The sequence below is a fragment of the Rhincodon typus genome, chromosome 11 (genome assembly GCF_021869965.1).
Source record: "Rhincodon typus isolate 14 chromosome 11, sRhiTyp1.1, whole genome shotgun sequence".
Classification (NCBI taxonomy): domain Eukaryota; kingdom Metazoa; phylum Chordata; class Chondrichthyes; order Orectolobiformes; family Rhincodontidae; genus Rhincodon; species Rhincodon typus.
This window is the reverse complement of record NC_063342.1, coordinates 57,994,757-58,020,658: the sequence shown is the minus strand read 5'-3', so window position 1 is coordinate 58,020,658 and position 25,902 is coordinate 57,994,757. Positions and strand designations below refer to the sequence as shown.

General features: G+C 40.2%; 1 protein-coding gene across 2 annotated transcripts in view; it reads right to left on the bottom strand.

Moving 5' to 3' along the window:
- LOC109920660 (galactosylgalactosylxylosylprotein 3-beta-glucuronosyltransferase 1-like) overlaps window positions 1–25,902 on the bottom strand; it is an 83,274-nt gene that overhangs the window by 22,876 nt on the left and 34,496 nt on the right. For both annotated transcript variants that reach the window (XM_048602955.1, XM_020520717.2), the window contains one exon: window positions 7,351–7,511. In XM_048602955.1, the coding sequence (XP_048458912.1) occupies window positions 7,351–7,462 (112 nt within the window). In that variant the 5' untranslated portion in view covers window positions 7,463–7,511. The remainder of the gene's footprint in view (window positions 1–7,350; window positions 7,512–25,902) is intronic.

Here is a 25,902-nt window from a genome sequence, read left to right as displayed (position 1 = left end):
TGGTGCACTTTGGTAAGGAAAACAGACACCTCAGAAAATTAAAAGCTTAATAAGAGCAAAGAAAGCTACAGCTGAACAGATCATTAAAAGCAGCAACAGAGGGTAGCAAAGCAATTGTAAAAGTTAACAAACGAGCATTTATTTCTTGGTATATGCAATTCAAAAGTAATGAAGGTATGTTAAACTTGAACAGGATCTTGGTTAGTTCCCGCAGATTACTGTGCATAGTTCTAGTCTCCACATTCATGAAAGGATATGATTGTTCATTGGCTTATGGTTCAGAGCTAGACATGAAATGTAGCACAAACCTGTCCTCCGATCCACCTAACAACTTCAATCTTACAATCAGCACAAAGTAATGTACCAGCCTGCTTAAGGAAAGCCCTATCTTGAATCCAGGATTTCAGTCCATGACCAGAATCTGCCATCATTGTTCTTGAAATGAAGGTGAGTAAATCTGCTTACCAAACTGAGAGTCTAAAGTGCAGTAGACATATCCAATCTGTTCTACACATACAAGACTTGGACAATGTAGCAGCACCATACCACTTTCACTTGAGCTGCCTTCGGAAGCTCCTGAAGATCAGATGGCAGGGCAAAATATTACACACTGAGGTGCTCGCTGAAGGTGATAAGTCAAGCATTCACACCATAATGAGATAGACATAACTGTATTGGATTGTTGGTGTAGCCAAAATGCTTGACACTCACTGACCAAAGTTCTGCGGAAAGCTTGAGTCTGGGATGTACTCTTTGGGCAGTCAAAGGAAGTGCACTTTGAATGTCTCACTTAGGAGTTCTGATATTGACATTGAGTCCTGGGTGAAACTCCCTAGGATTGCTATACATCTCTCAATAAAACAACATATGGTGCAACATTCTTCAGAAGCAAACATATATCAAATAAAAATGAAAGCGAAGCAAAGCCTGGGCAGGAAATCTGTCCAAAATCAGCTGTCAGCAAATTCCTGCCTTATTTACAGCAGAACATTCTCAGCAAGAGTCAGCCTCAGCAGTCATCGAGGGTGCCCACTGAGGAACTGCCAAACACCCAGTTAATGAACATGAGCATTTTCACCTCAAAGGACAAATAAGAGAAGAATGAAAGTACGCAGAAAAACAGGAGAAAGTGTCAAAGACCTTTACAGAGACGTTAACAAAATCTAGAGATTACAGACTTCAGAGTAGTTTGAACAATTTGGAATTTATATTTAAAAGGAAGACTTAAAGGTGGTCTTATTGAGTTCTTTAAAAAAACTGAATGGGTTGGGCTAAGGTAGATGTGGAGTGAATGTTTCCACATATGTAGAATCCAAAACTTGTGAGTTTAGTATGCATGGTCACTAATAAGGAAACAGAGTGACATTTCTTTATACAGAGATTGGTTAGAATGTGGCACTCGTTGCCTCAGGAAGTCGATGAGGTGAATATCTTAGATGGGTTCAAAAAGAACTAGACGAATGCATACAATATTTATAACAGATATGTTGAAAGGCTGAGATGAGGCAACTGGAATGGGAGTTAAGTATAAAGTTGTCATAGTCCCAGCAGACTGCTCTCATTACAGAGAAACAACTGGTTCCAGGTTTAATCTGATGGTCAGCATACTTCAGGTGAGGGGAGAGGTTGAGAAGGAGAGTCATTCATGGTAACCTCAGCTTGTGAAGGAACTGAACCCATGCTGTTGGCATCAATCTGCATCACAAACTAGCTGCCCAGCCAACTAAGATATTTGATACATGATCAAAAAAATATTTGTGCCTGGTTCTGAAACAGGGGCCCTTTCACTTGTTAAGTGAATGTGATAACCACGACATTACAGAAATGGAACACGGCAATGGGAGGAGACTCATATGGAATGTAAACACTAGTACTGACTAGTTGGACCAAATGGCCTGCTTCTGGATTGTATATTCAATGTCATGTCTACACTGATGCCCGAAATAATGATAAGTGCTACATCCCACCAAAGTTTCATATCTGAGTATTGAAGGGGAACATCCATCTATGTGTCTTCAGCTGTAGGCGATTCTTCTCAAACTGTGTTCACAGAGGTATTTTTCAAGCATGTCTACCCAAACATTATATCAGAAAATACATTTCTCCCCAGGGATAGGAAGATAACTGAGACTACATTGTTGAAAAGAAAGCTGGACCAGAATTTGCATTATCATGTAGACACTAGCTCCACTGAATTTGAGAAGGAATTGATCTCAGATATTAAATTATCTATTGTCCTCTATTCAACATTGATCGAGTTATCAGGCAGAATCTTTTCAACTTTGTCACTGCCGAAACAATTAAACCATTTTCAGATTTGGAACCCAACTCACAATTTATGTGTGCGATAATTCCACTTCCCTGAAAGAAAATTAACTGTTATTGCACCTCAGGACTCCTGGATCAGTTCAGGTAGTTGAACAAGATGATACATCAATTTAGTCAAAGGAAGGATTTCTAATTAAAGGGACAACAACATGGATTAAAAGTTCTCACTGACTCTTTATCCCAAGGACTGGTGAGTTAGCAGATATGCGTGGAAGTAGCTGAGGAAGTGAACAGCTGGAGATGATCCCTCCAACATGCAGACAGTGTATCAAGAGAATCCAGGAACCCACGATGGTATGACATAAGTGTGGCAAAAAAATTCAGGTGCCACACCAAACAGTTGTGAAGCTGCAAATTGTGAGTTGGGTTCCAAATCTGAAAATGGTTTAATTGTTTCGGCAGTGACAAAGTTGAAAAGATTCTGCCTGATAACTCGATCAATATTGAATAGAGGACAATAGATAATTTAATATCTGAGATCAATTCCTTCTCAAATTCAGTGGAGCTAGTGTCTACATGATAATGCAAATTCTGGTCCAGCTTTCTTTTCAACAATGTAGTCTCAGTTATCTTCCTATCCCTGGGGAGAAATGTATTTTCTGATATAATGTTTGGGCACTACTTGCATGCCAAACATCATAGGCAGCAAATGATAGACAGAACTTAATGATTCCACAACCAGCAGATCAGATTGAAACTTTGCAGTTCTGCCACGTCCAGCAGTAAACGCTGGTGGACCAATCAGCAACTCACTGGAGGAAGAAGCTCCACAAAGGTCCCAATCCTCAATGATAGGACAGCTCAGCACCTCAGATTAAAAGATAAGGCTGAAGCAGTCCCAGCCATCTTCAGTCAGAAGTGTCAAGTGGATGATCCATCTCGGCCTCCTCTAGTGGTCCCCAGCAAGACAGATGCCAATCCATATCCAATTATGTCAAGGAGTGGCTAAAGGCATTGGATTCTGCAAAGGATATAAAACATTCTTGTAATAGTACTGAAGACTTGTTCTCCAGAACTTGCTGCTCCCCTAGCCAAACTGTTCCAGTACAGTTACAACACTGGCATTTAACCAACAATGTGGAAAATTGCCCAGGCATGTCCAACACACAAAAAGCAGGACAAATCCAACCCGGCCACTTACTGCCTCATCAGTCTACTCTTGATCATCAAAAAAATGATGGAAGGGATCGTCATCAGCGCCTTCAAGCAACACTCACTCAACAATTACATGAGTACTGATAGTCAGTTTGGGGTCCACTGGTGCCATTCAGCTCTGGACTTCAACACTGTCTTGGTCTAAACAGAGAAGTGTTGAATTCAGGAGGTGAGGTGCAATGACTGCCCTTGACATTAAGGCCATTTTCGACATGCTGTGGCATCAAAGAGCCCTAGCAAAATTAAAGTTGGTGAGAACTAAGGCATCTTCAGCTGCTTCATCAATGACCTTCCCTCCATCATAGGGTCAGAAGTAGGGATGTTCGCCGATGATTGCACAATGGTCAGTATCATTCATGGCTCCATAGAAACAGTCCACATATAAACGCAACAAGATGTGGACAATATTCAGGCATGGGCTGATTAAGTGGCAAGTAACATTTGTGGCACACAATGTCAGACAATGACCGTAATCAATAAGAGATAATCTAACCATTGTCCCTTAATATTCAATGGTATTACTGTTGCTGAATGCTACCATTTTCAACATCCTGGGTGTTACCCTTGATTAGAAACTGAAATGGACCAGCCATACAAATACAGTTGCTACAAGTGCAGTTCGGAGGCTGGGAATACTGTAGTAAGTATTCACTTCCTGTCTCCCCAAAGTCTGACCATCATCTACAAGGCATGTGTCAGCAATATGATGGAATACTCTCCACTTGCCTGAATGAGTGCAGTTCAAACAACAGTCAACAAGCTTGACACCATTCAGGACAAGCAGTTCACTTGATGCCATCTCATCCACCAACTGCAAGATTCACTTTCTTCACAATCGACACACAGAGGCAGCAATCTGTTCCATCCACAAAAGTACTGCATTTGCTCACCAAGGCTCCTTCGACAGCACCTTCCATACCCACAACCTCTGTCATCTGGAGAGACAAGAACAGTGGATGCATAGGAAAATCACCTACTCCAAACAACTCTATCCAGACTTTGAACAATATTGTCAATTCTTCAATGTTATGCAATCAGAATCCTGGACTTTCCTTCCTAACAGCCCTCAACGTGTCTGAACTGGATTCCAAGGACTGTAGCAGTTCAAGAAAACAGCTCACCACCAGGTGCTATGGTGAAATTAGAGATAGGATTAAATCCTGGCCTAGTCAGTGATGCTGACATCCCATAAATGAAAAGTAAACAAAAAAGTATGCTTTGTTTTCACCCTCCACTAAATGCTGTCCTTCCATTCTCTCGAGACAAGCCAATACCTTGTCTTTGCTTTCTCTTCTCACACAACTTGCTAAGAGCAAAGAGCTGGCTCTGGGAAGGGAGGTGCATGGATAGGTCACCCTCCAGCGATAGACAGCATAACGTGTGTACCTGCTCCATTGGAAAGAAGTCTTGATCCAGGAGTTGTGGATGTCAGCAGTGAATTGCAGCGAGCTCCTGAGTCTCCCAAGGACTCGGTATTCAGACATGTTGAGAGAGATCATCCGCTTGCCTTTAGACCTGGTATTGGTGCTCTCACAATCGTGGAGCTGGATTTTACATCCAACTGAGGAAAGGCATGCAGCTGTGGAGGCAGTTTATGTTGCTGCTTTGATACTCTGGTTGCTGTTGGAGTCCTTAGCTGTGTTTTGGCCTCTGTTATCGGACCTCAGCAAAGTTGTAAAGTGAAGTTGCTTAAACATCGTCCACATTGTAGTCAACAGGGAGGTGTGGCTGAAAGTGACTGAAATGCAAGGTGGGGTTAAGTTTCTGCTGAGAAATTGACAATCACCCGTGAAGCGGTGAATGCACTTCTTGAGAGAGGAAGAGCTCAGAACAGCAGTCTCTAAATAGCTGTGGCTGAAGCTGTTCAGTGTAACTAATCAAAACCTCCCCAGATTGTAGGTTTCACTGAAGAAGCTCTTCTGCTGTATACTTATCTCAGTGACCCCGGCGATAGCTCAGGAAATCAGACCTCTGGTTGGAAAGCCAAGACTCTGGGTTAAAGCATTCTGTCGCTTCTCAACACTTTTATTCATCACTCATGGAATGTGGGTGTCTCTGGCTCAGCCAACAGTTTATTGTCTGCCCATGATTGTCCTTGATGAAGTGATATTGGTGGTGAACGGTCTTGCTGCAGCCAACCATTCCTTACTTACTCTGCCACAGATCCAAGCGAGTTCATCATTCACCCTCACTGCTGCCCCCGGGAAAGCGAGAAAGGAGATCATGATCCTACTTCAGTGTCTTGGACTTTCCCGTCCCTAAGTCCTTGACCCTACCCCACCTGGCTGGAAAGAATCTGCTCAATATCCCCAAAGCTAAAATATGCTTTTGCATAAAAAAGTTAAATTTCTCCTCATGTTTTTGAATTGCAGCACTCATCTTATGCTGTGCAAGTTCAGAAATGTTTCCTTCATGGTATGAAATATTTGTCAGTGGCGTCTCAGTGAGGCACTATTAGTGCAATGAATAACTGGCATGAGGTATTTTTCAGGTATATCTTTCACTGAGTAAATAAAAATCAAGGAATCAATATATTCTTACCTGAAACCAATGCAAACAAATAATGAAGGCTGATACAGTCAGACAAAGTATTATTGTATAGTTGGGAATTGTATCCAATTCATGGTGTATAATTCTTTCAACCAGTCTTTGAAGTTCCCTAAACTGCAATAATGTAAGAGATGACACCTTGAGGTTTTGCCAATTTGAGATCTCCTCAAAATGAAAACTGTATCACACTGACTGGCAGATTTTCTGAATGGCCCGAAATAATAGCTATCTCTGGAAACTACAGAAGTGCCACCATTGATTTTCCATAGAGAGGGCCTTTGGGATTTAGTTGTGATTTATTTTGACATATAGTTATATTAATGTTAATATATATTCCTGAGTGGAATGTACCAGCTATCAGGCAATTGGCTGATTTCCTAGCATCACTGTTGTGTCACATGGCTATGAGTGTATGGAAATGAAGGACAATTTTTTTCCTAAATAAATGAAAGAACAACACAACATGTGGACAATTTATCTTGACCCAAGATGAGCACCCATGGTAGTATGACCTTCTGTGACTCCTGCACCAACGATTAACTCACTTCTGTACAGACTTATGAAAATGTCTTAAAATGTAAATAGCCCTGGATGTGGTGGTCAATCGAGCTATTGATCATGTCAGCAAAACTGTTCAGATAATGAAGCTCATCAGTACAACAACCAGACAGGGCAAGATTTTCTGGTCTTGAAACCAACAGGACAATTCCTTCAGCCAAAAGAATAGAACACTGCCTGTCAACCAGCCAACCCACACAATGAGCAGTGACGAATGCATTTTCACATGAAGAGCTCACCACAGGCATAACCTGGTCTGGAAATCCCAAGACTTCTAACTTCCATTCTTATTCAAAGAACTACAAGAGGGAACCCAGCCAGGCCTGCATCATGCATACCTTAAGGAACTAAATCTGAATATGACATGATTCCTGTATGCTGTTAATAATCTACCTACATGCTCTGATCTATCGAATCTTTATATGTGCATGTGTCTATTTTCTTAGAGAAGTGAGTATGTACATTGCATTTACATTCTGGGTGCTGTGAGAATAAACATTCATATTTTCTTTTGATTTAAACTTACCAAAAGCCCTCAATGTGTTTATCACTGAAAATCTTAACAGTCAAAACAGTCTAAAACACTCCCTCAACTTGTTAAGGTCAACCAAGCAAAGGGAAGAGTTATCCCACTATCGTTCCCCATAATAAGTAAATTCAATTATCTTTTTTTCTACCAAGTGTTGGCCAGGAAAATTAAGGCTGTTTTAAATTCATAATTAATTAAATCTCTAAAATTACAATATGAAGGTCACTTACTTCTCTGAATGGCAAGGTAGAAAACCCCTGAGTTCTGGTGCCAGATGGTCAGCAATATGGTCCAGGGTAAAGCAATCAGGATTGCAGTGAGAAGGTTTCTTCGTCTTGGCATATTGTTGTGAACTTACTGTAGGAAAAGTGCCTCATTTCTTCATCCGTACCTTCAAATACAACAGGAAGAGAATATTATTGAGATGAGGTCAATCTGAAAGGAAGATATGCTTGTGTTTACATCTATATCTTTTATAAACAATATGATGAAAATCCTAACAGTATGTATCAAAGAGTGATTGCATTTATAAATTTAATTGTAAACCTTAAAACTATGTGGTTCTACAACGATCAGTCATTGTGTTCAAATCAGATTTGTACATCTATTAATAAATAAATAACTTGGATTGACAAGGTGTATTTTACACCTTAGGATGTCGCAAAAGACTTTACAGTCAATGAGGTACTTTTAAAACATCACCACTGTTGCAATCCAGGGAAACACAACAACTCAATTTATGTCCAGTCATCTCCTGTAAGCAGCAGTGAGACAGATAATCGAATTTATCCATGTTTGTTGAGCTACCTGTCAGGATTCTAAGCAGAGCTTTCTTACTTTCTTCCAAAGGAGTCATGCCATTTTATATGTCTGATTGAGAGGGGGCAGACAGGGCAGATCCTCAATTTTATGTTTCACGCATAAGTTGACATTCCCAATGTGCAGCGTTGTCTAAGTACTGAATCCAAGAACATTTTCCAGAATTTTCTGTTTCTACATTACGTAAAATAATAACACAACTCAATCCTTCCATTCAGTTCTTAATGCCTGGGCAACACAAGAATTAAATGCTTTTCAACCGACACTTACTATACTCAAATCTGTCAGCAGAACATTCATTGAATTAAGATTCCAAGTGGTTTAATAAAAACAAAGGAAATGGGAGCAGGAGTCAGCCATTTGGCTCATTAGTCCTGCTCTGCTATTCATCTAGACCATGGCTGATCTTCCACATTAGTGGCATTTCCCACACGATCTTCACATCACTTTGCATCATTAATATTTAGAAATAAATCTGCCTCTGTCTGGATAAATTCCATGGTGGAACCTCTACTTTCTTCTGAAGTAAGCAATTCCAAAACATCTTCATGTTCTGAGTAAAGAAATTCCCCTTCACCTCAGACCTATTCGGCCTACCTTTGATTTGAACACTGTGTCTCCTAGTTCTAGACTCTCAGCAAGGGGAAACATTCTTCCTGCATCTACACATCTGAATGGTCTACACTCTATACAGCATTGTCCCAGTCTCTTCAATTTGTTATAGGGCAGTCCCACTATTTCAGGAACCAGCCTAGTGGACATTGATTTCACTCCTGCTTTGGGAGGAGATCCTTCCTCAGATAAAGAAAGCAAAAATGTACTCCAGATGAGGTGTTATGAGCTTAGCTGACATTATTACCAGACAAGTCAGATCTCAGACTGAAACATGGCTTGAAAGATCATATTTTGTTTTGTTTTTATTTAAGGTGACGGTCTTTTACTGAAATGCAAGCATGCACAACTACAAATTTGGTTTAAAATAGGAATTTATTGTTCAAAAGAAATGAAGATAAAATAAACCAAACTATTTATATATCACATAATTTGAAAGACTTCAAAACACATGGTAAAGTATAATGCCATCTATCCTAACACCATCTCTTCACTGTACCACATAGTTCTCTTCTCTCTCAATCTATAGGCTTGACGTATCTGTTTCTTTTAATACCAGGTCTTGAGAGTTTGATCACATTTTTCTTTATTAGTCACATAACTGAACTTAGATTTTCTCAGCTTTAAATAACCCCTTCAGCACTTGAGCTAAACACTTCTGGCTTGGAACTTTCAAACTAAACTCTTATACTGAGATATCCTATTTCCTAATAGTTCTAAACTAATGTTTTTCTCCAGGAGAAAATGTTTCTTATATCTAACTTTCACCATGGCCTGAGAATGACCAGCTTATTTCTACTGTTTATCTGTTAGTTGATCTCGTTCTATGCCAATATTATTCTATTATCCCCAACCTTGCACACACTCCAGTTGAATTCACTAACCTCCTACGTGGCAGCTTAGCAAAGATTTTTTGAAAATCCAAATGTACCACGTCCACTGGTTATCCCTTAGCTACCCTGCTAGTTACATTTTCAAAAAAAATCCATAATTAGTTTGTGAAACATGATTTCCCTTTCATATATCTATGTAGACTCTGCCAGTTTTACCATAACTTTCTAAAAGTTCAGTTATAAACATTCTTTAGTAATAGATTCTAGAAAGGTCCTACTACTGATATTTTTTATTCATTCATGGGATGAGGACATCGCTGGCGAGGCCAGAATTTATTGCCTATCCACAATTGCCTAGAGGGCAGTTAAGAGATTAGGGGGTTTGAGCTATGGGGTGAGGTTGAATAGGCTGGGGCTATTTTTCTGGAATAGCGGAGGCTGAGGGGTGACCTTACAGAGGTTTATAAAGTCATGAGGGCCATGGACAGGGTGAACAGCCAAGGTCTTTTTCCCAGGTAGACGAGTCCAAAACTAACGGGCATAGATTTAAGATGAGTGGGGAAAAATTAAAAGGGATATATGGGGCAACTGTTTCACGTAGAGGGTAGTGCGTCTATGGAATGTGCTGCCAAAGGAAGTGGTGGAGGTGGGTACGATTACAATATTTAAAAGGCATCTGGATGGGAATATGAATAGGAAGAGTTTAGAGCAATCTGGACCAAATGCTGGCAAATGGGACCAGATTAACTTAGGATATCTAGTCGGTGTGGATGAGTTGGACTGAAGGATGTCATTCTGTGCTATACAACTCTATGACTCTACGACACATTACTGCGTGTCTGGAGTCACATGTAAGCCGGAGCAGGTAAGGATATTATTGAACCAAATGGGTTTCTCATATCATCGTAATCATAATTAGATTTTTAATTCCAGAATTGTATTGAATTCAAATTCCACCATCTACCATGGCGGGATTTGAACATGGATCACAGAACAATACCTGGGTTTCTGGATTAAGAGGCCAGCGATTACTCCACTTGGACACTGCCTCCCCTTGATGTTAGGCTAACAGGTCTGTTGTTCTCCATTTGTCTTTCCTTCCTTTCTTTCATTTGAGAGCTTTCACTTACTACCTCCCAATCTGCAGCAACCATTGTTGTATCCACTGAATTTTGGACAACATCCACCAATGTGTCCATTACCTTTTCAAACACTCTTTCAGTGCTCTGAGGTGTAGAGTCATGTAGGGTCAAGGGGATTTATCAATTTTCAACGCATCAATTTCTCCAATACTAATTCTTTATAATACTATTTTTTTCCAGTTCTTCATACCAGCCAGTCCCTTGTTTTTCTAGTTTCCTGGGAGAGTTTTTATATCATTCTCTGTGAAAACATACACAAAATATTTATTTAATTTCTTAGCTATTTCATTACTCCCCATTCCTTTGCCTTTGCTAACCTTTTCTCACATCCATACATATAGAATCTATTTACAGCTAGTTTCCTACTACTTTGCTATCATGTTCTGTTTTCTCTTAATTAGTTCCTTGGTCTTCCTTTGTTGAATTCTAAAATGTTCCCAAAATTGCTCACATTTATGGAATTTTATATGTCTCTTCCTTTGATCAAATGCCATTTTTACCTGCTTGTGTTAGTCATGGTTAGATCACCTTTCCTGCTTTTCTTGTGCTTCAAGGGAATATAAATTTATTGTAAGCCATTTTTTAAATGCTAGATGTCATGATTTCTAATGTAGTTTCCCAATCTCCATAGTCAATTTGGCCCTTATACCTTTATTTGCTTAATTAAGACGATTTTTACAGATCAAACTATATCACTGTCAAATGTGATGTAAAATTCTATCATATTACAGTCACTTTTCCATAAATGTTCCTTTACAGTAAGATTATTAATTCGCCTGTTCCCTTTGCACAATACTAGAAGTAAAACAGTCTGTTCTCCAGTTCGTTCTTCAACATTGTGTTCGAAAAAAAGTCATTTACATTCCAGGATTTTGTCTCCACAGCATTGGTTCTAGTTAGATTTGCCTAAGTTTAGATGTAGAATAAAGTTACATGATTTCTGTATTCCCTGGTTATATGCATCTCTAATTTCCTGATATATATGGAGCCCTAGAGTACCACTACTATTTGGTGGCCTATAATCAGCTCTATGAAAGTTTGCTATCCCTTGCTGTTTTTCACCTCCACCCTGGCTCATTCTGCATCTTGATCCTTCAATCTAAGATTGTGTCACACTAATAAGATGATCTCATTCTTTATTAGCACAGCTACCCCCGGCCCCTTTTCTTGTTGTCTATCCTTCCTAAATGTTGAAAAACATGAGCATTCAGTTCCTATCCTTGGTCACCCTGCAGCCATGAATCCAAAGTGGAATTTAGATCATACCTGTTCACTTATGTCTGGGCTGTCAATTCATCTACCATGTTGAGCATGCTGTCCACATTCAGATAGAGTGCCTTTAATTCTTTATTTTCCCACACCAATCTTTGACACATGGCTTTCACTCAATGCCAAGATGCCAATGTCTCAGGTAGTAATCCAGAGGTAATAAGCATGTGGTGTCACTCAAAGCAAGCTATCTAGAGAACATTGTACTTAGCCACAGATATAAAGTAATGAATTTCCACCTTCTTTTTAACCTTAGACATTAAATCTCCATATACCTGTAGGCTTCATAGTTTCAGAATTTTTGAGTTAATCGCTCTTACACAACTGCCTAGACAATAAAGAAATCGGAAAACATTGCACTTTAAATGAGATCTTAGCTTACACAAATGCTATAACATTCAAAAAGGCAAAACAGTCAGTTTGCGATTTATGACATTTTTAATTTACACATATTATGAAATTGTAAAATTACATGCCGTTTCTTTAACTTAGTAAAAAAAGACAAACAAAATATGGATATGTAAATCTTAAACCATAATGTTGAGTACATGTATGAAAAAATGTTACTTGCTTTTGTTGAATAAATACAAAACTGACCTTTTTGATATTCACTTTGTTACAGACTATATAGGTTGACTCCAGCATTCTGAAAATCACTTGTAATTTCATCAGCAGAAAGCAGAAGACTGTAATTATTGTACTTAAACAATCCAGCCTTGTCATTTGGCATAGCTGGAACTAATTTTAATAGTTATCCTCTACACGACACTGACAAGAATTCTCGCATATGTATGGGAACTAACCAAGTTCATGTCCTCATTTGGTTCCATTAAGTTTTGATTTGTCTTCTATCTACAACAGATACTTCAATCAGGAAAAATATTGTTTCCTGTTGGATATAATACTCGGCTAATAATTCAGTTTATTCTGAATCTTCTAAATTTTCCATTTTATATTCTGGCAAAAAAAATACCGTTTTCTTATTTGCATATCACTCTTTAACTTGTATAAGCATGGGATTTGGTGTTTACATGACTGATGGCAATGATGTGATGTAATGAGCAGTCTTGGAAGTCTTTCAAAGTGAAGAGAATAAACATTTGTTTCAACAAAAGCTGTAGTTATTTATTTTACTGCCTCAAATGGTTATCAGTCAATTCAGCATGAGTTTTGATGAAGGATCCACACCTGAAATGTCAACTTTGGTTTACCTTTGGGTTGCTACCAATCTTTTCAGAGGAACGGATTTTCATGAAGTCAGAACAACTCTGATGTGATTGAAGATGGTTGGCGGGATCTGATTCCAAGATTTCAAGCCTCATTCCTGACACCCTTAGTTTTCTTTCACGCAGCATAAGCCCTGCACAGCTCCACTGTGGGCCCGGCATCTTGTAGCTCCTCTAAATGTTTGTGGAGTTGGGTTAGCTTTTCCATTCATGGATTTCAGTGGAATCGTATACCTTTTGAAATCTAAGTTAAAAATTACTTATCCATATCGTGGGCCGAAGGGCCTGTACTGTGCTGTACTGTTCTATGTTCATATACCCCATGCTCTCCAAGCAATGCCAACAAATACCTCCGACCCAGCCCAATGGTGCCTCATATGCCTTCATGCCAGCTCATGACCCTTCCATGCTCATTCACGTTGTATACAGTAATGAAACCTATAACAATAATGCACATTATTTTAAAAATGTCAGCTAAACAAACCATTAACATGTCAATAATAGTGCTTTATACTCTTAGCCTTATTTAATATTGTGACATTGACAGAAGAGGTCACAGAAAAACTAACCTGAGATAATCTCCAAAGAATATCAAACCTATAGTTCTCTGCAGCTGTGTAAACAGGACTCTTGCTGTTAATTATTTTATGAGCCCAAGGTTCTCAGCTAGCTATGCATAATGAAGCTTTCTAACAAAGTGGATGTGATAAAATTTCTCCAATTTAGCCATCAGTCTCAGTCGCAAAAATCCATGCCTTCGTATTTTTCCAGGGTTTCCAGTTTTGACTTCATGGTTTATTATGTGTGCTAAAGTTAACATTTCATCTTAGAATTATTTTACAGGGCTTTCATTCTAATCCTCTCCAGTTTAGCAAAAGACCTAGGGACCTTTACTCACAGAATACTTAAATACTGTAAAACTACAGTCAAGTAATTTTTAAATCCAATTATAAATAATGACCAAAAGCATTATTTCCAGATATTACAGGTACCTTTCAGTTATTATTCTTGACACTTCTCTGTAATCAGTGCATAAATTTGTCTCAGAAATGCAAATTATATTATACAGAATGTTGAAAGTGGGGATTCAGTGATGGTAACACTGGTAAATGATCTTGCCTTGTGTACATCTTATGCAGCTTAACCTATATGCCTTACTCTGTCCAAGTTCTTTTCACCCTATGATCTGTGTGTCCTTGATTACTATTACTATGATCTGCCTGTACCGCTCACAAACAAAGCTTTTCACTGTACTTAAGTACATGTGACAATAAATCAAATCAAATTAAATCAAATGTCAAGGGACAGAGGTTAGAATTCTCTTATTGGTGATGGTCATCGCCTGGGATTTATGTGACATGAATGTTTCTCGCCACTTGTTAGCCCAAGCCTGGATATTGTCCATATCTGGTTGCATTTGAACATGGACTGCTTCAGTATCTGAGGAGTCGCAAATGGTGCTGAACATTATGCAGTCATCAGCGAACATCCCTACTTCTGAACATATGATGGAGGGAAGGTCACTGATGAAGGAACTGAAGGTGGTTGGGCCTAGAAGGAACTCTTGCAGGGATGTCCTGGAACTGAGATGACTGACCTCCAACAACCAAAACCATTTTCCTATGTGCCAGGTATGATTCCAACCAGCAGATAGTTTGCTTCCTGATTTCCATTGATTCCAGTTTCACTACAGCTCTTTGATGTCACACTTGTTTGAATGTGGCCTTGATATCAAGGGCTGTCACTATCACCTCATCTCTAGAATTTAGCTCTTTTGTCCATGTTAGAACCAAAGTTGTAATGAGGTCAGGAGCTCATTTCTGTTTTCCCTAGAATTCAGAAGATTAAGGGCGATCTGATTGAAGTCTTCAAGATATTAATGGGAAGAGACAGGGTAGATAAAAATAAATTACATCCACTGGTTGGGGATTATACAGCTAGGGGGCATGGTATGAGAATTAGGGCCAGACATGTTAGAAAACATTTCTACATGTAAAGACTGTAGACGTTTTCAACTCTTTTCCACAAATGATAGTGGATGTTGGATCAGTTGTTAAGTTTAAATCTGAGATAGACAATCTTTTTGTTAAGCAAAGGTATCACGGGATATGAGCCAAAAGCAAGTGTACGGACTTAGGCCACAGATCAGCCATGATCTCATTGAATGGTGGAATAGGTTTGAGAGGCTTAATGGCCTACTCCTATTTCTATGTTCCAAGAGTTAGAATTATCTTAGGCATGAGATCCTGCTGACTGAGAAGAAACCTACTCTCAAGAAAGCTATCAACATATTTATAAGTTCTGAGACTGTCAATTATCAGCTAGAGTGCATTAATGGCAGACAAAAAAAGCTTTGCATTATGCTGCCAGATATTCCAGGCCAAACGAGAACAACATGTTGGAAAAAATGAATAGTTGTTGAAGGGCAAGTAGAAACATCAAGTCCAGATGTTAGGGTATAATTATGGTGGCGAATACCACACAAAAGAAAGAAACAATGTCTACCATTGGGTAATCAGAGCTCTGACTGTAAGAAGCTAAATCATTTTGCATTCAACTATTTAGCTAGAAAGAAGCAAAGCAAGAGTATAATGTCATGTTTGATATATGTGATTGAATTTTTTGAGTAGGTAACCAGGAGTGTTGATGAGGGTAATGTATTTGATGTGGTTGACATGGATTTTGGCAAAGATTTTGATAAAGTGCCTCATGGCAGACAGGTCAAGAAAGTAAGGCCCATGGGATCCAAGGCAAAGTGGCACACTGCATCCAAAATTTACTGAAAGAGATGAAATAGAGGGTGATAACAGAAGATGTTTATATGACTGGAAGTATATTTCCAGTAGGGTTTCACAGGGATCAGTGCTGGGGTCCTTATTGTTTGTGGTATACATTAATAATTTGACCTTAAATGTAGGGAGTATGATCATGCAGTTTGCCAAGAAATAAACATTGGTAGGGAAGGAAATAGTGAGGAGCATAGCCTTAAACTGCAGGAGGATATCAATGGACATATCAAAGCTATGGCAAATGAAATTCAACCCAAAAAGTGTGAGGTAATGTTCTTTGGGAGGACTAACAAGGCAATGCACTATAAATTGGAAGACCTGGAAAGTATTGAAAACGGAGGGAACATATTGTGCATATCCCCAGATCCCTGTAGGTAGCAGGGCTGGTAGATAAGGTGATTATGAAGGCATAGGGGATATTTGCTTTGCTTAGCTCAAGTATAAAATACAAAAGCAGAGAGGCCATGCTGGAACAATGTAAATGCTGGTTAGGCCACAGCTGGAGTACTGTGTGCAGAGCTGATCATCACATTGTAAGAAGGATGTGGTTGCACAAAAGAGGAAACATAGGAGGTTATTAGGATGTAGCCTGGGCTAGAGGGCCTGAGCTATGATGAGAGATTGGGTAGGCTGGAGTTGTTTTACTTGCTGTACAGAAAGTTAGAAGGGACCTGGTAGACATGTATAAGATTATGAGAGGCTTTGATAGATTGAATAATAAGGCATCTTTTCCATTAATAGAAGGGCCAATAAGTAGCGGTCATAGATTTAAGGTAAGAGGTAGCAAGCTAAGAGTAGAGTTGAGGAGAATTGGTTTCACCCAGAGTCTGCTCAAAGTTGGAAATCACTGCTTGAAAGGATGGTTGAGTCAGAAACTTTCAAAACATTTAAACAATATTTAGATATTCACTTATATCGTCATATAGACGGGCTGGTCAGCTAGGCTAATTAGTGACAAATGGAATTCAATCCAGGTAAGTATGTGGTGATACACTTGTGCAGGACAAACAAGGCAAGGAAATATATGATGAATGGTGGGACCCTGAGCAGCACTGAGTATCAGAGGGAACTTGGTGTGCCCACACACTGGTCCCTTAAGGCATCGGGACAGGTGGATAAAGTGCCTTTATTAGCCGTGTCACTGAGTTTAAGAACAGGGATGTGATGCCGGAACTGTATAAAATGTTGGTTAGCGTATTGTGTGCAGTTCTGGAATCTACATTATAGGAAAGATGTTGTAGTGCTGGAGAGGGTGCAGAGGGGATTTACCAGGATGTTGCCTGGGCTGGAAAGTTTCAGTATGAAGAGAGATTGGGCTGACTGAGGTTGTTTTCCTTAGAGCAGTGAAAACGGAGAGGGGACATGATTTAAATGTATAAAATTATGAGAGTCTTAGATTGGGTAAACAGGAAGAAATATTTCCCCTGGATGGATCAATCAATGACTGTGGGCATGGATTTGACATTAGGGCAGAAGGTTTAGAGGAGATGTGAGGAAACATTTTTTCACCCAGAGGGTGGTGGGAATCTGGAACTCACTGACTATAGGGTTGGGAGGGGCAGAGAACCTCATAACATTGAAGAAATATTTAGATGTGCACTTGAGATGCCAAGGCATGCATGGCTATGGGCCAAGATATGGAAGAAGGGATTAGCATAGTTAGGTGGTTGTTTTGGACCAGTGCAGACATGATGGGCTGAAGGGCCGTTTCCTGTGCTATAGATCTCTATGACTGCAAAAGCTGCAAGACTGCAGGCTATGAGTTGGAAAATAGGTTGAGTGCAGTCAGATCTTCATGGACTTGTTCTGAGGAAGGGTCACCGGACCCGAATGTTTTCTCCTTCACAGATGCTGCCAGACATGCTGAGGTTTTCCAGCAACTTTGTTTTCGTTCCTTCATGGACTTGTATGGATGTGATGAGCTGAACGGCCTCCTCCTGTCCTGCAAATATATTGTTGGAGGGATCAGCCAATTAATCTGACAAATCACTCCACGCTATACGACAGGTTGGCATTTCATGTTGAAAGCTGATAAATGGTTTGTAATTGAACATCCAGTACCTGAACTATAAATTCCATGTCAATTACGATTGTTCAGTAAACAGAAAAGAATAGGAAGAGAAGGGAGATAAAAAAAAATGCAGCCATGACACTATCTTTAACTTCTTTCTCAGAGCTGTTACTAAACTGAAGTCAAGTTCACCTGACAATGTCAAGCCAGCTAGTATGCCATGTGTATGTGTATCTCTCCAATATTCCCCATGTCATAAAAGAAAATTCTATGCATTATCACTTGCGGCTACAAGTTATTCAAGCTACAGAATACACATGGTTCACAAAAAAAGGCACTGTTCATAAACAAAACTGATCATTTCTGTCTCCAACTTTTATCAGTCTGCACATAAATTTTTCCTTGGACTGATATTAAGGTTAGAGTGGGGGATATGCTGGGCTAAGAAGTTGCAGATTGTGATAGTGTAGAATTCTGCTGCTGGCAATCTCTCACATCTCTCTCGTGAATGCCCAATCCAGAGTTGCAAACTCTATTCTACATGTTGGAGTGGTTCTTCAATATGAAGACAGGGCTTAGTCTCCACAAGGACTGAATGGTAGTCTCTCTATTGATATTGTCATGGTCAGATGCCTTCCCATGGAAGGCATAGGTGATGAGGTCAGGTGTGTTTTTCTCTCTAATTGCTTTCCTCACCATCTGCCATAAACTCAGTCTGGCAACTGTGTCCTTTGGGACCTGACCAGCTCAATCAGTTGTACTGCTGCCGAACTACTCTTGGTGGTGGACATTGAAATCCCCCACCCAGAGTACATTTCCTCAGAATATTGTTGACCTGGAGGAGTGCTAATTCATCAGCCAAAGGGCTGGTGGGGAAAGTTGTGATAGGTGATAATCAGCAGGAAGTTTCCTCACCCCTGTTTGATCTGATGCAATGAGACTTTGGAGTTAAAGTTGAGGATTACCAGGGCAACTCCCTCCCAACTCTATGCCACTGTGCCACCATCTCTGCTGGGTCCGTCCTGTCAGTAGGACAACATACCCAGGGATGGTGATGGTATTGACTGGGAAATTGTGTGTAAGGTATCATTCCTTGATTATGACTATGTCAGGCTCCTACTTGACCAAGCTGGGAGAAAGTTTTGTCCCTAATCACTGCCTTTTGCCAGTCAGGCAAACTTCTATCCGTGCCAGTACCTTGCCCCTAACACAATGGGCTCTTGGCTTATTCAGCAGCCTTTGGTGCGGTGCCTTATCAAAGGCCATCTGGAAATCCAAATAGATCACATCCACTGGCCCTCCTTTGACTTTCTCGTTACTTCCTTGAAGAATCCTAAAACATTTATCAGCCAAGACCTCCCCTTGACAAAACCATGATGACTCAGCCTTATTTTACCAGGCACTTCCAACTACTCCAAAATCTCATCGTTAATGGACCCTAAAATCTTATCAATGACCCAAGACAGGCTAACAGGCCTACAATTTCCTGTCTTCCACCTCCTCCCTTCTTAAACAGGGGTGTTACATTGGCCATTTCCTAATCCTGCAGGACCCTTTCTGACTCCAGTGATCCTCCACAATCTCCTCAGCTATCTCCTTTAGAACTCTGTGGTGTAGTTGATCTGATTCGGGTGATTTATCCACCTTGAGACCTTAGTTTCCTCAGCACCTTGTCCATAGTGACGGCCACTACACTCACCTCTGTCCCCTGACTCTCTTGAAGTGCTGGTATGCTGCTGGCGTCTTCCACTGTGAAAACTGTTCCAAAACATCTACCAAATTCCTCCGTCATTTCTTTGTCCCCTTTATGACTTCTTTAGCCTCACTTTCCAGCAGTCCAAAATCCACTCTCACCTCTCCCTTACCTTTTAGAGATCTAAAAAAAAACTTGCAATTTTCTTTTATATTACTAGCTAGCTTGCCTTCATTTTTCATCTCCCTCCTTGTTGCTGTTTGCATTTTCTTCTGCTGGTTTTTAAAGGATTTCTAATCCTCTGGCTTCCCACTATTCTTCATCACAATGTACGGTTTCTCTTTTGCATTTATGCTGTCCCTGACATCTCTTATCAGCCATGTTTGGCTCATCCTTCCCTTTGTATGTTTTTTCTTCCTTGGGATGAATTTCTGCTTAGTGCTCTCAGACAGACGTAGCTTGAGTTGAAGATCCCTCCCTCAAGCCCAACCTCAGAATAAACATAGAAACTTGTTTCGGTCATCCTTCGGGCTCTTCTGGCTGAAATTGTCAATTTAAAGCAATTAATGTTTAATTAGTGGCAGTGCTGTGTCATATCTCTGCTCCTGATATTAATTGGATCATGAGTATAAAACTATTTTCAATTAAAACCTTTTCTAATAACCCCATCAATCTTCACTGGCTTCCCAGAAGTGAAAACAGAATCCTAGCTCATTTTGGCAATCAGTTCATATCCTTTGTGACTTCTCTAAATAATGTGTAATCTAATAATATGCTTCTGACAAAGTTGATAGGGATCTAGGTAAAGATCCACAATGTGATTAATTGCTCACTTTAGTAGATAATCTCTTTCCCTGGAGTTACTTTCCAGTCAATTTGCAGGATGTAGGTCAAATAACTGAGACTATCACAACCACAAATGCTGGTTCATGACAAATGCGTAGCTTCATCTTCAGGCACTACATTTAAACATAAGTCAATATTTGATCATTATCACAAAGCCCTTCCCACTGAATGCTTATTTTATTTCAAACCTCTAATTTCTCAAAAATGAAATATTGTACACCATAGACATACCCCTGTGATACAGAGGTCGTAAGAGCGACACTGTACAATTGTCACACTTTCATCAGGTCAGTGCTACACAGGATATTGAGACAATTGGTAGTTATTGTTACTGACACTAATGAACAAGAGAAGGGATTTTTTTTTGCCTCTGGGAATGGAGCTTCAATCCTAAACAACAAATGTTAAGATTCAAATGATGACTCATGTCCAGCGAGGCACAGTATCTCATTGAAGAAGGATTCTGTTGAAGCTTTTACAATTCCTTGACCAGATGTATTTAACTTGAGATCTTTTCAAAGAACAAAGAACAGTACAGGAACAGGCCCTTTGGCCCAGCAAACCTGTGCTCACACATGATGCCTTTCTAAACTAAAACCCTTTTGCCTCTACGCGGTTCAATCCTTGTTCCAGAATACTGTGCACTTACCACCAGCAATCTAAAATTTAGTTCAGACAATAACAGAAACATGCCAGGTATTCTCCGTACTTAACGGCAGCCTTAATGTAATTTTTAGAATATGCAGCTTCTAAGTGTATCATGTAGGGGTGAAATGTGACGTTGCTAACGGGAAAATGGCTACTAAAGGAAAAACAACATGTCCTGACTGTAAGAGGGCAACAATCAAAGAAGGAAGAGATTCATTTAAGTATCATAGTACTGCAGGAGCAAATGGATATCAGCTGTTGCTGTCAGCTTTTACTCAGCTCCACTCTTGCAGCGCGATGATATTTCACCCGGCTGACTTCAGTCCCGCACTTAGTTACTGATGTTTTTTACATCATTTGACATGTTAAATAACAATTCTCTCTCTCACATTTAAATAGAGGCTGCTACATTTTCACAAGTCGTGAGAAATCGTCAAATTTTGTGTCGTGAATTACCTGGTCATTCTACATATTAGTCCGGGCAAATATAGAATTTCACACAAATTGCATTTGTTTACCTGGAATAATAAAGACTTCTAATTTATTCAGTATCATCAGTCACACTCATTACTTAGTCTTCCTCATGACACTTGTAAAAACCACTTTTTTTTGGACTGTATGTAAAATTGGAGAAAAAATTATACTGCCTTAAACCATGGAACAGGAGAAAAAGACATTGCAGTTTTTAAATAAAAGATGACTTACCAGAACTTGTTGTGAGTTGTTTCTATAACATGGTTTTATTCAAGGGATGGGAAGGCTGTGAGCCACCTTAGCTCAATAAATGTGTGCTCAGGGTAGTACTGCTCAGTGAAAGACTTTCAATTGGTTTTCCAACCAGAACCAGTTGTATGTGTTTGTGAGTACTCAGCACAGTGACAATTTCTTAGTTGATTGCTGGGTGAGTGCCTACAGCTTTAGATTTGGACAAAACAGCAGAAACTTCCAGACTGAGAAGGAGAAACCGTCTCTCTCCCCCTCTCTCTCTCTCTCTCCATCTTCTGCGAGCAGGAAAGTAAAAGGACATTGGAAATAGCTGTCTGTTCTCTCTGTATCTCTGCAAATTTCCTACTTCAAAGGAAAAAGGGAAAACCACCTTAGAGTCTGAAAAGGCAAATCTCTAACTGGTGAAAGAGGGATTGAGAATCAATTTGTTCACAACCTTGTGTCTATCTCAAAGAGTCAAAAGGAAGTAGAAGGGAATGGAAATAAAGCATCTCATCGACGCCTGCAATCCAGACTGATGCAATTGTAAAATTTCTTCAATGATACTGTTGGTTCTGAATTGGAAGCCAATGTAATTTTGCCTCCAATTAGTGTAATATGTGTTTACAAGCTCACACAATTAGTAATCAGTAAAATCGTTTGTTTCTTTGTGTGGCAAATAGACAATGTCATCTTTGCATCTTTGATATTTAGAAGAATGATTCACTAACATACATGGTACAAAATTGTAAAGGATCTGTCTTAATATTCTGGAATGTTAAGGCATACAAGTTCAGTATTACATATGGACTGTTGCTAATATTACTGAAAGGAGCTGGAGTGTTTAGAAGAACGTGACTCAGTCTCAGGGTAAGGAGCAGCAGATTTAGGATGGAGATAAGGAGGATTTTCTTCACTCATATCTTTGGAATTCTCTAACCCAGAGAACTGTGCAATCTCAGCCTTTGTGTATGATCAAGATAGAAATCGACAGATATCCAGGGATGAATCTTAAGGTTTTTGACTAATTTTCATTTTATTCAGGTCTTTGCCAAGCCCACCTCATTAACTGCCGACATTGTCTCCATGGCACCCTCTTGGATTCTATGTGCCATCTTACCACACACCATTTCTGGAACAATTCACCACCTAGTGGATATCAGCCAAAGGATCATTATCCCTTGCACCCATACCATTTTTAAAAGCCAGTTGGGCACCTGGACAAGCCCTGTCAGTCCAGAATTTCCCAGCAAATACCGCAGATATGGCAGATGAAGGGAAATTGACATCCCACTTCCTGGCAAGGAGGTAGAGGTCCTGTTGGATGGGTTTGTTTCAAATGTGGGGCTGCCTCTTCTCCAAGGGCCAGCAGTGGAGGCCACACATTAGACCGTGCCAGCCTGGTCTGAGCTTGCCATCCACATCAGTATAGTCACTGCCATCTGGAGGAATGCAGCAGGAACAAAAACAGAAGTTGCTGGAAAAGCTCACCAGGTCTTGCAGCATCTGTGAATAAAAAATCAGAGTTAACGTTTTAGACCTGGTGACCCTTACTCAGAATGGATAGAGGTACTGCATTGTAGGTAGAAAGTCAATATTTCTCCTCACTCCATCAGTGTAAGTCTCTTCGAAACCTCACACTCACTCTATCCCTACCAGTGCACCCACCTCACACAAAGGCTCATGCTCTACCACTCTCACTATTGCCTGCAACATCTTCCCTCACTCTCTGCCACCCACTCCAATATCCCCAACAGCACTAACACTGTATACCTTCTGCGCTGCCTGCTCACTCACTCAGGACACCTCCCCACCTCAATCGAAAGTAACAAGTGTGCCAGCCGCATCCATCTCCTGTGTTATCTGCCTGCCTCTCATTCCAGGAGGAAAACAGACTTCTACAAGGGAGAAAGACTCAAGACAGGGGGCGGATTGCCTGACATTTGGTTCTTCACACTTGATATGGGCAGTATCCTGATTCTTACCACTCTGAGCAGCTGACTGACTATGCCCAGGCCCCTGGGCTAGTATTGGAGGCTGCTTTTGACTAATCTTGTCCCTTGGTTTGTCTGAGGACCGCTGACAACCATGGCACAATTCCTGGCTTTGCACCTGTGCTAAAAGGCAAAGAAAGATAGGTGCAATACCAAAACGTCAGTTTTCCTGCTCCTCTAATGCTGCTTGGCCTGCTGTGTTCATCCAACTCTACACCTTGTTATCTTAGGTGCAATATGAGCCTGGTATCTCTGGCTGAAGGGGCCAAGCACAAACAGGCAAGTCAAGACAAGGCTGTGATAATGAAAATGTCCAGGTAGGCTCAGAATGACTGAGCGTTATGACAGTGAGAAAGAGCCAAGAGTCACAGATCAATAGCTGGGTGCATTCCCTGAACACATAGTGTCCTTGCTGCAGGATTACGATCATAATTGCTGGTACACCCCTAGGTGAAGCACTAAAGTGCAGAAGTGTCCCTTAAGTGGATCCAAGATGTGCCAAGAGGATTACTAGAGGCTGGTACATGTCAGTTGCCAATGTTCATGAATGTTCAGTAGATATGGTTGGTATCCATGTTGGTGCCCAATTGTCAAACATGGAGGTCCTTCTGCTCTAGATCAGTACCTAACTGGAGCGGTACACAGGCAATTTTTGAATGACTTGCTAAGTAAAAGCAGCAGGTTTCCTACTGAACTCCTCATGACTTGTATGTTTCAAACACCTTCTTGTGGAATATTGACCAATTCTACAGTGTTTCACCTTTCCTTTAAGGTGGACTGTCAAGCACATCCAATAAGTGAATAAATTTATGATTTTTCTTTAAAGTATTGCTACAATTTATTCTTTTAATTATATGTATAGAATTACAATTCTATATAAAGGTAACATCATTTAACTGAGGATGGAATTTGTGCTCCTGAGCCATATGCTCAGAATTAGGAAATTTCCAAATTGTATAAACCCAGAGAAGCCTATGATCAATCTAGTCACATTTTTACTCCAGGAGATGGGTGCTAGTTGAAATTAAACCAACCACCATGAGAGAAAGTGCAGAAACAGTTAAAAGTGCCAACTGATGCCAAGGTGGGCTATTTTAAGGCCTACCTTGGTCCTCTGGGACTACATCCCAGTTTACAAAACAATTATTAAAACACAAAAGAGTCCTCAATCTTCACCTAATCCCACAGACTTCTGAGCTCCACTTATGGCAACTCATGCCAGTTCATTCAGCCACCCATTGGCCCCCATATTTTCAATGTCAACTCATCCTCCAACAATACCCCTTCTAAACCACCTAATGTCCTCCATGCCAGCTTAGTGCCAAATCATGGTAACCCATGATCCATCACTTACCCTGTAGCCATTTATAGCCCCCATGGCAACAGACGGTAGAAAGTCCAAGCTGTATTTGTGCATAGGTCATTGAAGATGACAGATTGAGACCAGGATTAATAAAGCATAGGACTTCCTAGGTTTTATAAGTAAGGGCACAGAGTATAAGAACAAGGAGGTTACGTTGATGTACAATGCACTTGTTTAACCACAGCTAGAATATTGTGTACATTTCTGTGTGTGACACTTTAGGAAGGATGTGAAGGTACTGGAGACAGTGAAGAAAAGATTTGTGAAAATGTTTCCAAGGATGGTGAATTTCAGTTATGAAGACAGCTTTGAGAAGTTGGAAGTAAAGAAAGTTGAGAAGAAATTTGGTAGAGGTATTCAGAATCATGACGGGGTCTAGACAGAGTAGATAGGGAAAAATGGTTTCCATGCATGCATGGATAAAAAAAAATGAGAGCACAGAATAATTAGCAAAGTAATAGGAACAGCATGAGAAAGAATATCTTCACACAGAGTGGTTAACATCTAGAACGGACTGCCTACGAGAGGGTGGAGATTCAGTCAAGGCATTCAAAAAGAAATGGGACCGTCTACTGGAAAAGAAGAATGTGCAAGATTATCATATGTCGGTCAGGAAATGGAATTAGGTGTGTTGCTCACTTGCAAAGCTGGAGCACACATGTTGGACTAAATGACCTGCTTCTCCATGGTGACAATTGTCTGTTTGTCTGTGAGGTTTGTGCCAAATCATAGAACCCAAGCCACCCCCACCTCCACCCCCACTTCTTTTCATAGCCATGTATAGCTCCCTACCAACTTAGTGCCATCACAAGTCCTTACACCCTCTATTCCC